This window comes from Pleuronectes platessa, chromosome 8 (assembly GCF_947347685.1).
Source record: "Pleuronectes platessa chromosome 8, fPlePla1.1, whole genome shotgun sequence".
Classification (NCBI taxonomy): Eukaryota; Metazoa; Chordata; class Actinopteri; order Pleuronectiformes; family Pleuronectidae; genus Pleuronectes; species Pleuronectes platessa.
This window is the reverse complement of record NC_070633.1, coordinates 19,359,330-19,375,767: the sequence shown is the minus strand read 5'-3', so window position 1 is coordinate 19,375,767 and position 16,438 is coordinate 19,359,330. Positions and strand designations below refer to the sequence as shown.

General features: G+C 46.7%; 1 protein-coding gene across 1 annotated transcript in view; it reads right to left on the bottom strand.

The window, feature by feature from the left end:
• Positions 1-16,438, bottom strand: part of LOC128446449 (A disintegrin and metalloproteinase with thrombospondin motifs 2) — a 109,758-nt gene that overhangs the window by 13,624 nt on the left and 79,696 nt on the right. Inside the window, exons 4-9 of the mRNA XM_053429493.1 lie at positions 12,350-12,555; positions 4,823-4,906; positions 2,804-2,960; positions 2,063-2,168; positions 1,667-1,810; positions 1,425-1,557 (exon numbers count right to left, since the gene is read on the bottom strand). Coding sequence (XP_053285468.1) covers positions 1,425-1,557; positions 1,667-1,810; positions 2,063-2,168; positions 2,804-2,960; positions 4,823-4,906; positions 12,350-12,555 — 830 coding nt within the window. The remainder of the gene's footprint in view (positions 1-1,424; positions 1,558-1,666; positions 1,811-2,062; positions 2,169-2,803; positions 2,961-4,822; positions 4,907-12,349; positions 12,556-16,438) is intronic.

Here is a 16,438-nt window from a genome sequence, read left to right as displayed (position 1 = left end):
TCTGTAATGCTCCCTGACACAGATCAAGGACAAAATTCTCCTCCTTGTCTGATATGAACCATTTATGAGGATGCTACCAAAGTAACCCTGCAGTCCAGTGTCTGAGGGGATGTGCCCTCCTCCCTTCTTTTCACAGATTCGCCTACCGACCATAACCCCAGGGGACCTTTTCAGGTCAGGGGGCGAGTCACAATCAATGACTGGACTGTGGTGGTTTATCACCAATGACATCAGACTGGAGGATCCTAAAAGCTGAAGTTAAACATGGAAAAACAGCCTCTGTTCTGGCTCTTTCCCCTTTTCCCCTTGGGCTGGAAAAGACATCTTTCCAACCTTTTCCACTCTTTTAAAGTCACGAGTGTGCCAATATAATGAGGCTTTTCCTGCCAGCGCTGCAGTGATCCAACACAGATTTGCAGGAACAGAGTCGAGGTATATAACAGTTCAGCAGCTGAACCAGTGAACCAGTAGAGTCAGTGTGATTTAAAGCCTCTTTCTCTTGAATTACGAGCATTTTAGAATCCTGCAGGCTAACGCTCAAAATATGACGATGGGTAGAACATAGAAACAAAGTACAGTAACAGAAAAGTAAGGAGCAACGTTACAAACAATTACAACTTCAGAGGACAAATAGAAAAACAATCAAACAAAAAAAAAGTCTGTGAAAACAAATGACGGGCCACATGTCTCCCGGGAGGTGGGGTTACCTTACCTGCGTTCCTGACTGGCCCGCCTTTTGTAGCTGAGGGGAATGGGTTTGACAAGAGAATAGAGGGTAATCTAGCAATGTGTGCAAAGCCCCGGAACAAGCCCTGTGTAACTCAAGCAACAGCCTCCCAGCAGCGTGCCACAGGGGCTTCACAGTCATAGATGGGCTGAGAGGTGACAGGGGGTGGAGGGTAAAGATGTCAGGCCAGATGCTGCAGCTGAGGCTCGTCTACTGTGAGGAGGTACTGTGTTTACAGAAATACTGTTTGTGACGGGTTCATGTAAAATGCACTGTGGTGTCGAGGGAAGAACGGTGTAAAAATAAATATGTCTTATCATATCTAACATTAATACAAAAAAAAAAAAAAACGGTATCAAAGCCAATTTACCTGCTTTTAAGCAAGATGTCAATCCCATCAGTGGCTCGGAGAGGAAAGCAGAAGGCATCAGAGGAACGTGAGTGGCTGTGTGTGTTTGACTGATATTTGGTTACAGTGTAGATCAGAGATAGACGTCAGTGCTGCGGTCAGTTACTACAGGAAGAGTCAGAGCTCAGAGTGATGCTCTCTCTAAAGAAACATCTGCTGCCAACCTCAACTCTGAGCAGATACACTGACGCTCACTCCTACAGCAGGCCCTCATGGTAGCAGTGCAGTCAGAGCAAGTTCTCATAACTTAGCTGTGTTAGTAGAGAGGGACTATGGGGGATCTCTTACCGCGGTGCACATCGTGTAGCCCACACCGAAGTCGAAGCGACACTGCTCGTTCATGGAGTAGTGCAAACCGGGGAGCTGCGGCAGAGAGGGCCAGTTGTGTGCGAAGGGGTCGTCACGCAGACAGTCATAGGAGCTGAGGGCGGTCGAGGAAAAAACACACGGGATGAGGTTTTATTTTCTGCATTTTTTGTGTATCTTGTGTATGTGTGTGTCTCTAAGTTTGAAGAGTGCTTGAGTCTCACTGCAGGTAGCGCCCCAGCTCCTGCATGCTGCATCTGGACCAGTGGAAGCGGTGGAAGGCAGCTTGCACCAGCGGGGCCATGATGCTGCCCATGTGCACCTCGTCTCCGCAGCGGTTGCCCTGGCCGTCGTGCTCCATCCCCAGCCTGCGCGGAGAGAGAGAGGGAGAGAGAGAGAGAAAGAGAGAGAGAGGGGGGGAGATAAAATGAGACGTACCGGCGGAGACAGATCAGGAACGTGTGGGAGGAGAAGTACAGCCAGGGAACAAAGGAGGGAGGCGGTGGCCAATGAAGCAAAACTGTAATAAATCAATACCGTCCTAATAACTAACGGCTTTGTTTGTCTGATGCTGTGCCGTGTGAGAAAGCTTGAGGGCATCATTGCGGCGGGGAACTTACACGTGTCCGGTCTCGTGCGCCACCACGAAGGCCGAGGAGAACCCGTCCTCGTGGTTCAAAGTGCAGCTCCTCACCGGATGACACATGCCTGTCACTGGGGCGTAACCTTGGCATAACGGGGAGGAGAGACACGGCCTTTAAAAAACGCTCTTATCATATTGCACTGAAACCTTCAGGGAGAGAAAAACCTTTGAAATGTTCAATGTTAAACTAAATATGATAGAAACGGACTCGTTTGTGCATCTGTCAGTCAAAAGAACCCAATGATCAGTGAGATGACACCAAAGAGGGGAAACTGAATATATATATAACAACCTAAATATGAAACGTATTTAATTTTATAAATATTCATCCCCTTCCTAGTTCGGCCTGGATCCTAACCCTAAATGCCAATCTCCATCTCCCTGTGTGCTTGTCTGTCCCGCGCTGCCTGTAATTGTGGAGCTGTGGCTGGTCCTGCTCTGTTTATTGATTTTCTGCTGCTGAAGGCTGAGCCCAAGGGCAGCTGAAGGGCTTCTGGATGGCCGGGCCACTGCCCTCAGAGGCCTCTCCCCTGGGCCTGCCTGTTAGTCTGCACTCTGCTGCACAGAAAACCACCAACAACCCAACCCACGGTGCACTAGGACGCTGCACAAGGCAAAGGAAGGAAGAAGGGGAGTTTTCTGAGCATAGCCTATGAGTTTTAAGTATGTGCTGTGTTAAAACTTATGACCACTTTGTTGTGTGTGTGTCCTCTGTTACCCTGCATTCCCGTGGGGCCGAACTCCTGTCGCGTGAGGAAGATGGCGTGGTCGTGATACTCGGAGTCCCCCGTGTCCTGCTTCTGCTGCAGGAAGGCCCAGCGACACACGTTCTCCAGACTCTGAGATGGGTTCCCCAGTTCGATCAGACTCATGGACTGGAGAGAAAGACACACAGACACACACAAAAAGGCAAAGAGAAGAGTGTGTTGATATTGTAGGAACAAACAGGGAATTCCTCCTGCTTCTTGTTGCAGTTCTGGTACAACAACATCTTATCCAACCCTGTAGAGGGCAGTGTCACAATGTTATATGCTGTCAGCATATCTTCCGAATTGCTGAGTTGTACAACACGCTCTCGCTCTCCATCTCTCACACACACACACACACACACACACACACACACACACACACACACACACACACACACACACACACACACACACACACACACACACACACACACACACACGCACACACACACACACACACACACACACACCAATTGGCTTAGGATCCAGTATTCCTGATGATTTCAATGATGAACATGAAACTGAACACTATATTAAGTTAATGAGCGATGCACTAATAGTCCCAAAAACTTGTCCAAATACAGAATATTTACTTATGATCAAATGCATGACACCGACACCCACACAAAGACCCAGATGCCGGCAATTCTCTCCATTCATCTTCACCTCTCATGCACTTCCTCATTAGGATCTCCACTCTCCTCCCCTAACCCTCTCGTCCCCTCGTTCTGCAGTGCAAGTCTTTCCATCTCTCTCTCCTCCTCTGCTTCCTCTCCGCCTCACTTTCTGCATTTCTTCGCTGTTTGCACACATGCACATTGAGTGAGTGCACCGAATCAAACCGCCGGAGTGTGTGTGTTGCGTGAGCGTGCAGCAGCGGAGACATATGCCCTGCGTCTGCACACATGATGGATCGGGACGCTGAACACACACGTCAGGCTGCACTGTGCACGTTTGTGTGCGTCCTCCTGTTCATCAGGTGCTTGGTTGTGTTTCAAAGTATTTTTTATGATCTTGGGAAAAATGTTTTTGTAGTGGTGTGTATCCCAGGGAGCACGTTGTGTTGGTGTGTGTGAGGCGTGGGTGTGTGGGCGCGCCTGCATCCAGGGTCACGCAGCCAATCTGCAGGCTGTCTGGGTGCAGCTCTGTTGCCACGGTAATTGGGGATGATAGACAGCCAGAGCTTTGGCTGAAGCTGCATAAGGGCTGGCCCAGAATGACCAATGGAGGAGTGTGCGTGTGTGTGTGTGTGTGTGTGTGTGTGTGTGTGTGTGTTCCCTGGCTCCACTGGGACTGTAGTCATGCAGAGAGGGGAGGAAGAGATAAGGCTACAGCATCATATCACAAAGCACCTATCCAGCAATAAAATCATTTGCATCATCCTGTGGGGGGTAACCCCTGCCCCCCCCCCCCCCTCCACTCCTGCCATCTCTCGCTTCTTTATCTGTTTTTCCTTCTCTCCTATTCTCTCTCTGCCTGTCTTCAGCACACACGGGCAGATAGAGTTACAGTCGAGGGAGAAAACCACGACCCCTTCCCCATCGTCCGGTTTATGAATGAGGGAGGGCCATCATTGATTGTTCATCTTTGCCTGGACTTCCCATGATCCTGTGCTGCAGCCCGCCGGGAGGAAGGCTGATTGCATAACGGGCAGAGTTTCTGTGTGCTTTGGTGCTGAACTGTGAAGGCGTGCGACTTGAAAACACTCCCCTGGGACGCTGCATGCTTTTAGTTCCTCTTTTGCTCAGTCCACTGGAATAACAGGCTCCGGGCATCAGTGCGTGCTGATGAGTGTGTGTGTGTGTGTGTCGGCATGTTTGTTTAGAAGTGTGCGTACAACTTGGCTGTGCTTACTGTAGGTTCTTAAAGCGATTGTAGCAAACCCCTTGTATCAAAGATGGGTGCGAATAGAGAGGGAAGAGCTGCTCTTTCCAGGAACTGTAGCTGTGTGAACCTTTCTGCAGAACGTGTGTCTTGTGAGGTCTTACCGTGTCGTAGCCCAGCATGATGATCCGCACCAGCACCACGTTGATCGTTGCCCCCAGAGACTGGTCGTGGTAGATCTCATTCACCTGGAATCACAAAGAAAGAAACACAGACATCGGCAAAAGCTCAAAGATATAAGCCCTTGATAAGATTCCTTTTGGAGCTGTGAGGTTTGGATCATCATTAAAACACGGTCATAAAGTGCTTTCTCACTTTTTAATACACCACCCAAGTGTTGTCAGTCACATTTTATATTGTCATATTGGAAAATGTGAAAATCACCTTCATACACTGTTAAATATGAGGCTATAATTACTGCTTAGCTTAGCTTTGCAACGCTTCCTCAAAACAAAAGGTATAACCAAAAGAAAATCCACCTCTAAACCTCAACAATTAACAAACAATTTATTGATTTGTGTAGAATTTCTGCAGAAATTGTATTGTTTACAATATGAGGTTTTTCAGGGACTTATGTCTATTCCTCTGGAGGCAAAATGCCTCTGCTGTCATATTAAATGTGATATGAGAATCAATCTTTCCATCAAACTCTGGAAAAAAACAAATTTACATAATTCAAAACATATTTTAGCCAACTATCCCTTTAAGGGGAAAAAAGGGTTGAAATGCTATGTAGATCTTTTCCATATAATTGGTCGATTAGAGTGGTTTTCCCAATTCATTAAGACGGGCAGGTCTAGAGAGTGCAAGGAACTCAGTTTCCCATGAGCACAGATGGAGAGGAGATGAAGGAAAGAAGAGGGAAGGGAAGGAAACTGCCTAATGCAAGGACGTGAGGTAATGTGTGACAGGGGAGATGCAAAGAGCACCGCACTGGTGAGAAAACACACACACACAAAGTGAGGGAAAGAGAGAAAGAGGGGGAGACAGAGAAAGAGGGGGAGACAGAGAAAGGGAGTTGAATATAGATATAAATATAGAGAGAGAGAGAGAGTGAAATTGGCGCTGGAGTTGAGGCCTGCTGTCCTCAGTGGCTGTGTGCGGTGCCTAATGAGGCAAAGGGATGTAAAAACAGACTGCCATAATGAGATGGCTGATGGACAAGCACAGAGAAGAAGACACATACTGCACACACACACACACACACACACAGACACACAGAGAGAGATGAGGAACAAAACTGCAGACACTTCCAATGAGAGAAAGGTATGAGACTTGAGGAATGCCAGAGACCGAGATGGCAGAGGTGAAGAGACAAGGAGCAGAGAGGAGAGCAGGAGGCAGTGGAAACGATTCTTAGGAAACAAATGCAGCATGGAGCTTTGAACTGAACTCTTTTCCATATGTGGTGTTAAGTTCCACCATGCTATTAGGAACAATTGAGTGATGCTTCGAGGCTGAACACTAATTTATCAACTGCAAAGTGTCTGGAATCAACGTACTTGATTAAAATTGCAGCGGCTTTACGTCTTGTTTAGAAATGTTTGATTTCCACTAATGCATGGCCTTTGTGTTATTAGGAGCAGCTCCCTCGCAAATGATCAGATACACTAATTACATTAGCAGTTTCAGTGGAAGTGGAATTTTACGCTAGGACAGCCGCATCTTGTGGGCAACCGAGCTTTTCCAAACGGGAACATGATAAATAATAGAGATTTTAATTAATCTGTGACAATAACTGTGATGTTTTGACCTTCAACTGTCGATTAAACAGGGTTTTGTGTGAGGGAGAGGACAGAGCAATGCTTAAGATCGTGGTCTACAGGTATTGCAAGTCAACACAACTGCCTTCAAAGAGTTTTGGTATTAAACCGAAATAAAGTAAGACAAATTGCAAGAGGCCAACATTTTATGTGGCAGAAGATGAGGTCAAACTCCGAATGCACTCGACTCTGCCCGTTTTTAATGTGTCTGTAAACCATGTCAGCAACACACTTACTGTAAAACATCTGGAGTCTCGAGGCAAAAACTCAGATTTACTGTGTGATGCTTCTTGGGTAAGTAGGTAAATCATCAAATCATCAATCATTGCACATTAAAAAGCCGAGCAGGATAATTAACTGAATGATTCCTATAGATTTGTTTCACAACTGAAACTTTGTGATATACAATTTTGTATTCTTCAGGGACTTTTTGTACATTTTATAGAGTCACTATCAAAAGAGGTATTCATGAGGTTAAATTATAAAGTGTAAATAACCCATGTAAAGCAAACACTGCCTTAAATTGTAAAATGTAGCTCCGGGATTTGAAACACCAAACACCATTTACAAAATGTGTGGTGTGTGGAGTTGTCAGGTTTGCATCCCTGTGTCTGTCCGGGCTTCCTCTGGCACAGTCACGTGTCCTCCCCCACTCCCAAAGACATGCAGACTGGAGTTAATTGGTTAATTGGAGACTCTGAATTGTCCGTAGGTGGGAATGTATACGTGTGTTTGCCTGTGATACGTACATGTGACCTGTCCAGGCTGCACCCTGTCTCCGCCCAATGTCCCCCCTCCAACCCAGGAGGAGCCTTGTAGGTAATGGATGGATGGATATTGAACTGGCTAATTTAATATTTGATAATAAGCTCAAGCTTCTGAAGTGAAGAGTTTGGACACAGGATAAGACGGGGAAAAGTTTCTGTCTCCTAGTGACCTTCACTTCAGGTTGTGGAGGCTGCTTTTACTCATTAAAGAGACAGAGTTGCTAGGCACCCATCAAACAAAGAGACAGCTCCTGTTGTTTTCGCAGTTTAACCCTGAGTGTGTAAGAGAGGGAGTGGGGGGGGGGGGGGGGGGGGGGGGGGGGGGGGGGGGGTGTGTGTGTGTGTGTGTGTGTGTCTTTATCTTAACTCGTCTTCACTTGTCTCTCTGTCTGCCTGTCTGTCTCTCTGTCTCTCTCTCTCTGTCTGTCCATCTGTCTACTGGTATGTCTGTGTCTCATTTGTCTCATTCCCATGAGATGAAATATAGGAGAGCAACACACAACCACTCAGTGTATGTGTGTAGTGTATGTGTGCGAGTGCCCATGTTTGTTTGTCTGAGACGACACTTGTGAGGGTCAGTGCACGTTTGGCCTGATCCAGCCCGTTTCCTTGACAACTGGCCAATTAGGACATCCAGGTGACCCCCGACACCAAAAGTTCCACTCTAATGAGAGACACACACACACACACACACACACACACACACACACACACACACACACACACACACACACACACACACACACACACACATACACAAGTAAACACACACACAGGCACACGCACGGACACTCACTCACGAAGTGTAGAGTCCCTTCAGTCCCAGCTTAAGAACACCGATTTACACTAGAAGAACTCATAATCCCTAACACACCCACATACACAGTAAATGTGTTTACCCGTGCACAAACACATTAAAGGCGTCTTATGTGTTTTTTCTGTTGTTTTCTAAAGTTTGAAGAAGTGAACACCAGCTACTGGTGGTATTTGGCTGCAACGTTGTTTACCCCTGAAACTCCAAGAGTGTGTTTCGGACTCACACACTTCACCCACCGCTCCATCGACATAGTGGTGAGTAGACAATGAGTGAATTTTTATTTTTCTGTGAACTGACACTCACGGTTCCTGCATCCGACTGGGCAGGTCACAGAGCTGCTGTTATTAATGCTGTGATGCTCTGTGTAGCTCTGTGATGCTCCTCTGTGATGCTCTGTGAAGGGTGACGCCTGTTGTCAGGTTACATGTGTCCCAGGTAGCCCCGATTTTTCAGCTGTGTGTGTCTGTGTGCGAGTCTCTATGTGTAGTAAGTTATGCAGGCCTAGAGGTCAGCGAGGCACAAAATCATTACTTTGGGATAAATTATGCAGACAGGGTTTTCTACTTAACTCTGCAAGTAGGACAAGGTAAGGTAGGAGGAAACTGTCACTGTCTTGAATAATAGACTTTAAAGATGGACGCCTCTTCACTTCTTCCCACTATCCAGAAATGAAGCCAAAATCTACCCGAAATGAGAGCTGACATTTTGTCACAAACAAACAAAAAGAGGAAAAATCTTCTAAAAGACCGGATAAAGAAGGGATAACTGAGAATGAAACCCAGGAACAAGAGTAATTCTGTCACAACGCAGCGACAAGTTGTTTCAGTAGCTGCTGGCACCTCATCCATAGAGTCACACCTACATTTATTATTACAATGACCTCTTATATATTAAAGCAGCACACGGGGAAATACGTTATCTGCTTCTACCTGGATTCGTCTGCTTCTCGGCCCTTAACCAACACAAACACTCGTAATAAGCTCACGAAGGTTTAAAATACATTCATGTAATGACATGAATATTTCCACAGCGCTTCGACAATGAGCTGATGTGTTTCAATCAACCCATCATGGAGAGTGGGCTTCATTTATTAATAAGCAATTGAAATTTGACTAGAAATGTTTTTTTGAAAATATGTCTTACAAACACCCTCAGCTGGTGGCGAGACAGAACTGAGTCGTGTGATAAAATCTGGCTGGAAAAAGACATAAATTAGACACATAAAGATAAAAGATAAAAAAAAAAAAAAACTCTCCTTGCTTCTGATCCGTCACACCTCTAATTAGCGTAGTGCCCTGTAATGACTTCTCTCTTTTCTCCACGAGCTTCGGTAGACAGCTTCCAGACAGCTCTTACAGGAAAGATGCTTTTCACATATTGGAGGTGCAGATCAAATTCACCCCAGTCCACCAACAAACATCGTTAAAATTAAACACACACACACACACACACGCACACACACACACACACACATGCAGCTCTCCCTTGTCCCCAGTGACTTTTCATATCCATGGAGAATGTGATTAACACCATGCTGCACCTCTCTAAAGGTCTGCATTAATGGGGGGGGGTGGGGGGCAGACAGGTAGACAGACAGATCATTGTTGGTTACTAAATCTATCACCACGATGGTCGCCACAGGAGGATTACTGCACCATGCCTTCCCACTTGGCATTTGAGCCTCACGTCATTAACAACATCATATTTGGCACCAAACTTTTTAAATTCCAGTTGATAACATGCATGTTTGTAAAGGATATTAATGGGCTTGTGATATTAAGCTGTCTTAGTTTTTCTGTCTGTTTTTTTAACACTGTGTCTGTTGATGTGTTTATTTCTGCTAAGCACTTTACGTATGAACATTATCCTCCATTGATAGTTTCCACAGAGTCACACAGTCCAACTTATCCGTGGTGCACTGATGCAATCGAACAAGAAGACAACATGAGGAGGGGAGGTAAACACATGGGAAAGGAGTGGGAAGGGAATTACCGACCCACACTTACACTCACACACACACACTAAAACTCACACACACACACGCACACTGACACTCCTGTTGAACTTCGCACTCTGCAGACGGGATTTAGTCGATTTCTGTGGGAGCGCTTTGATGTCCTGTAGACATCAGAACTGCCCGCTATCTTAATATACACACACACACAAAGACTCACACGCACAAACACACACATTAGTTGAGAAGAGTGAAAATAGACTAAGACAAACAATGCATGTATTGTCTATTTTCTTAATAACCACCTGCGCTGAGTTAAGGGCTTTATTTATGCCTTGTTGGTGTCTCTAGGACAGAGTAACAGCTGCTGTAATAAAAGACAGATTCACTTCACACACATTGTTTTGTCCAGGTGTTGAAAGTGCTATTATGCATTGGGACAGATGTATGGAGAGAAGAACAGGTGGAAGCAGGAGAAATTACATCATAAACTCGTTAGTGCCCAGTGTTGATAAACTGCCCTTATTTTCATTGGTTTGTGGTTGGGTTGCAAAAAACGCATGATAACATAAACGTCAATATACTTAAGATTTCACCACAATTTGATTAGTAAAACATTAAGTCTAAAGCAATGTATTTGTTTTTTATGTTACTATATTCCAAAATCATAATCCTGTGTATAAATGCCTTGAGAGGGAATGTGTGGAAAACAAGTCTTTTAAAATCCTTATCCTTAGTTTACATTACACGTCTCTTCTCATATGTCTGTTTTCACTCATATTACATTGAGAAACTTTTTTTTTGTCTTTTAAAAAAAAACATTGTTGAAATTTTGTCAACGTAAACTACCCCAGTCAGGGTGGAGCGACGATGCAAAAGAGCCGAGTGTAGAGCAAGTGCTGCCGAGTGACTGGGAGGGCGAGGGAAACACAGAGAGGGGATGAAATAAACCAGAGATGAAGAAAGAGAGCGAGCGAAAGAGAGCGAGAGCACCCATCCTGAAGTGAGCAAAGCAAACTTTCAAGAAGAAAGTCGCCCAGATGCCACGCGTGGGAGGCAACCCTTATTTATTCATTTCTGTTTATCTGGCTGTCGGTAATTTATTCTGAATGCACTGTTTAAAATACTCCTTCTCCCTCTGTCTCTCCATCTCCTCCCCTGAGATTAGAGGGGGGCTGCGACAGGGCTGCATACTCCCCTCTCCCGTATTGTCTAACAGATATCTGAGGGGGGGGGGGGCAGAGAGCACGGGGGCTCTGGTTCTTTGTCGAGCGCTGAGCGGAGACAAAGAGGTGTGGCAGGATCTGTTGCTCAACGCTGGCCCCTGCCCGACTGTCGGAGATCGGCTCCTTGCGCAGCGGTCGCAGCACGAGCAAAAGCAAACAGGTGCACACACACACACATGCAACACGCACGCGCACAAATTCGCGCAAAACAGTGCTCTCACCACAGGTTTAATTTGCAAAGATTAAAGTCTGTAGTGTGCTCTATGTCACACCAACACGCAAACACACACAGACACACACACGCACGCACACTTATAAAACACCTGGGAGTGTGACTGTTTGGCAAAGTGTTGTTGTGGCCCGGAGCATACTACCTGCTGTTTTTGCATCTCTCTCTCTCTCTCTCTCTCTCTCTCTCTCTCTCTCTCTCTCTCTCTCTCTCTCTCTCTCTCTCTCTCTCTCTCTCTCTCTCTCTCATACAAACACACACACATGCACGCACACACACAATGAATGAATGATGACATGACACAAAGCTTGATGAAACGATATGTGGGAGCCCCTTCAGAGCACAGGGCTCATCTAACACACCCACACCCACACAAACACACACACACACACACACACACACACACACACACACACACACACACACACACACACACACAAATGAAATCTCATCATATTCAGATGGAAAAGAAAGGATTACCTGCGGCTGATTGCTGGATGAGAACATGTAGGAAGGGAATTGAATCCTCATTCAGATGATGCGTGTGTGTGTGTGTGTGTGTGTGTGTGTGTGTGTGTGTGTGTGTGTGTGTGTGTGTGTGTGTGTGTGTGTGTGTGTGCGTGTGTTAGATTCAGCCCTTTCTTTGACCTCTCTGTGACTCTTTTCCCATTAAACTCCAATGGAACATTTTCCCCATTTAATAATTCAATTTTTGGAAAGAAGGACAACAAATGTCACTTCTGGGCTTTAGGGGACCTATGTACTAGACATGCACATTATGAGATACCTCAAACGTTGGCAGTTAACACGACATGTGTCCAGTTCAATCACTCCTTCTTGTATTTGACGTGTGTGTGCGATCCGGCCACACTTACGATGTTCATGAGTGTGAGCAGGTACTTTTGGACGTGCTCCGTCCCGTGGAACTGGACCACTGAGTCGTCAACGCCCAGCAGCACCTCGATGTTGTAGGCCCGGTCCCTCGTCTGTCGGCGCATCCGCCCTGCTCTGGTGTGGTTGATGCTCTGCTCCACGCCGCGGTACAGGGTCTCCAGGTCCATCAGACCACCCAGGTTAGCACCTAGATGCGGGAACAGAAAAAGGTAAAGGGAGGAAAAACTAGAGTTAGATTTTTTTCACCGATTTATATGAGGTGACCGTGACCTTTGCCCACTTAGGTCTTATCAGTTAATATTTAAATCTAAGTGATAACTAGATGAAAATGTGAAGAAATTCCCTCAAGGCAGACTATCACCTTCAATAGGCCAGGAACATGTTTTGTGAGGCCACCGTGACCTTTGACCCCCAGAATCTAATCAGCTCTTCTTGGAGTCCAAGTGAATGTTTGTACCAACTTCAAGGAAACACCTTCGAGGGGTTGCTGAGATGCAGATCACAAGAGTGAGATGTACGTACAGACGGACCATCTGACTTCACGACACGTCCAAGAGGAAAGTTGAAGGACAGACAGAACAATGAGCTGGAACCGTCTGTACTGCCCCATGAAGCTGAGGGAGCAGCAGAGTCAGGTGATGCATCCCTGCAGGTTCATCACCCCAGCAGCCGTTTCACATTACACATTTCATCTGACACATTCTTTGTGTTGATTGTAGCCCCTGTGAATATCTCCTGACATAAACCATGTTGTTGTGCAATGTCCTGTGTGATTGTTCTAACTTCACTGTGCTCCGATTCCTTGTTTTAACTCTTAGCAAATGTTTGCAATGCTCAGCTGCCATGTGTCCGACGCCATTACTTATTACATTTGATCACATATGCACGTGCACTCAGCCGAGCACTCGCACGGTGATGTCTGTGCGTCTGTCTTCTGTTTACTCTTCGATGACACCAGTTGACAGAACCGAGCATGTGTGTCCCCTCGTAACTGGTGGCAGCGGTGCGGCTATCCTTCGCAGATCCTCTCCTAATCAACCAAATATCTCTGCTCCCATCTGAATAAGAGCAGCAGATGGTGCTTGCTAAACACATGGATTAAGACGGCTCCCTCGCACAGGGGGCTGCCCACCCTGCTCTTTTCCTGGCTTGCTACATGCTGGAAAAAAACACGAAAAACTCAATTCGAGGTTATTCCATTGGAAAGTGTGCAACCCACAGCAGCCCTGATTTATTCAGATCACTAATTACTTCTGTGGTTCTGTCTACACAGGTATGTCAGAGTGTGTGTGTTAAGTTGTTTGGACATTTTTGGACCACACGCTCCTAAATGACGATGTTTTAAGTGCCCGGTCTTATCTTGTTTCCTTTTAAATCTGTAAAACCAGGCAAAGACGTGCAGGCGGCGAGGACACAGAAGATAAATTGTCCCCGTCTTCAGAGCCAAGGCCACTCTTCCCTCATCATCCCTCTTCCCCCCTCTCTCATCCTCCTGGTATGTGGACACAGCATGGCCTCGCTGGTATGGAAGCCATGGAAGGCCAAGTCATGCAGTCTTGAACATGTGGTCCCAGTGGAATCCACGAAGCATTATACTTCCCCGACTCCAGCCAAGGCCTCCCACAGCAGAGGATGATACACAACTCAGCTCACGGAGCGTGTGCACGCAGGTGCTCGTGTGGACAAACATTTCCAATTGGGCCATAAATCACTGGTGCAACAGAAGCTTTAATTTAGCCGAGGCTCGGATGCTGAGCCCACTAACTGTAATGGATGTTTTTGACTGAGAAGCCAAGATGCCGAGTCGATTCAACACGTGGCATGGGGGGGGGGGGGGGGGGGTCGGAGCGCCAGTGTTTTGACACGTACAGTTAGAGCAAGTGTGGAGTGGAGGGGAAAGAAACAAGATGCAAGAGGAAGATACAGGGAAGACAAGGGGAGGGAGGGAGAGAGAGAGTGATCTGCCACCTTGTCTCCCAATCAGCAAGGGGCATCCCGCGTTCCCACTCCCTCTTATGCAACGTTTCCTAGGCAACGGGCTCATGGGTAAAACAAGGACCGCATGGCTAATATTGGCTCCTGAGTCGCTAGCGGATTGAATCTGGAAGTCTGAATATCTGCCCACATTCCAGTGAGTGACAGAATACCCACACAGAACCAGAGAGAAACAGGAGGTGGAGGGGGGGGGGGGGGGGGGGGGGGCAAAGATAGAGACGGATATAGCGAAAGACAAGAGACCCTGAGAGGAGAATTTAAAGATTACTGCAGCACATACTTTTTGTGTTCCGTGGCAAAGCTCGTCTCTGTCACAAACACACACACACACACACACACACACACACACTGGACGTTTGGCCGTCTTGTTAGCAGGAGACGCTGGATATGAGGCGGTGCACTTTCACAACAACCCTCGGCTCTTCCTCGTTATGGTCGCCTTTTAACGAGCCTGATGTCATAACCACACCATCTGCTTTCAAAGACAGGTCCAGATATTTTTACCTTTTGCTTATGTAAGGTTGAGACGAAACAGAAGAAGAAGTGCATTGAGTTGTGCGCCCTCGCGTCGTTGGAAACCTGAGGATAACTGTGGCCACCGCACAGCAGGGGGCCTTAGCTGGATGCTAAGTGGAGGAACATGGTAGAGATAACTCAAAGTGACACGAGCCCTGTGGAAAAACAAGACGTGACTGAGCCAAAGGTCGGAAGGTGCTCGACCAGGTGGCGAGCCGTCCAACCGGCTAATTGTCTCCATTTCATCATCGCGACTCTGTCCTTGGTCACTTTTTGCAAAAAAATGTACTTTCACCTCGCTTCAGTTTTTTTTTTTTCCTGATAAAAACTTGGAGGAATAAGAGAGACGGAGGGAGGCAGCGAGGGAGGTGAGAGGTAGAGCTTGAGGGGTGTGATGGATGAGAGAGTGAGAGAGAGAGATGAGTGGAGACCAGAAGGACCTTGGGTGTTGTGAGTTCCGCTTCAAGCTCCTGCAGTGAAGGAGAATATCGCTCGGGTTGTATAGAGCATCCGAGTCTGTGTGTGTCTGCGGGTGCAGAGGGCGAGGCGTCAGGGTGTGTTGTCGAGGAATAGCTTCCGTTAGCCTCTGTTACTGAAACTGTTATCGCTCTGAACCCACGGAGAGGGGACTGATCGTGACAGTGTTCCCTTTTTCTGTCTCCATCATGATTTACAGTCTCAAATCTCATCCTCCCACAGCTCTTACCTGCACGTACGCACACACACACGCAGATACACACACACACACACACACGCAGATACACACACACACACACAACCCTTCAAGTCTCTTCCTACCTGGAGCTTTTCTTCTTCTTTTCAGGTCCTACCCACTTGTTCTCCATCCTCATTTCCATTTTCTCACTCCCACCCATATACATACCTCTCCCCTCCACTGCCACCATCACACGCGAAAAAAAACGACGTATGCAGACTTCACACACACACACAAACACACACACACACACACACACACACACACACACACACACACACACACACACACACACACACACACACACACACACACACACAGTCCCACACACACACTATGCTCAGGTGGGGTATAGAGCGCGGCCTTATTAGGAGACAAAGGTTCTTTGTCTTTCAACCTTTGCCAAATGTCAAGAATGTCTAGTTGCCGGCTGAATATTAGGAGGGGGGAGAGGGGGGGGGGGGGTTAACAGAGTAAGGGGAGACCACAAGCCACAACAACAGAGACACAGAACACCAAATGATGCCTCGGGTCAAGTCCACATCTACCTACAGAGCAGGGCTTTGGTTGAAGGTGACAGTCCGGGGGGGGGGGGGGCATTGCTCCGCGTCCAGCAGCTTTACTGTGTGGTGACTGACCTCTAATGTGGCTTTCAGCTCCAAGTCGCTGGTGCAGCCTTCCAGTTGATAAATAACGATGTTTTAAAAAGTTAAATTAAAGTCATATCTACTCTGGTTTTTATGTAGCTTTATTTAATTTTGTGGTTTTATTATTCATATGTTGTTATTATTAATTATTTTTTGTTATTTAATTCTATTGGCTTCACAACATTTTTTGTGTTGGT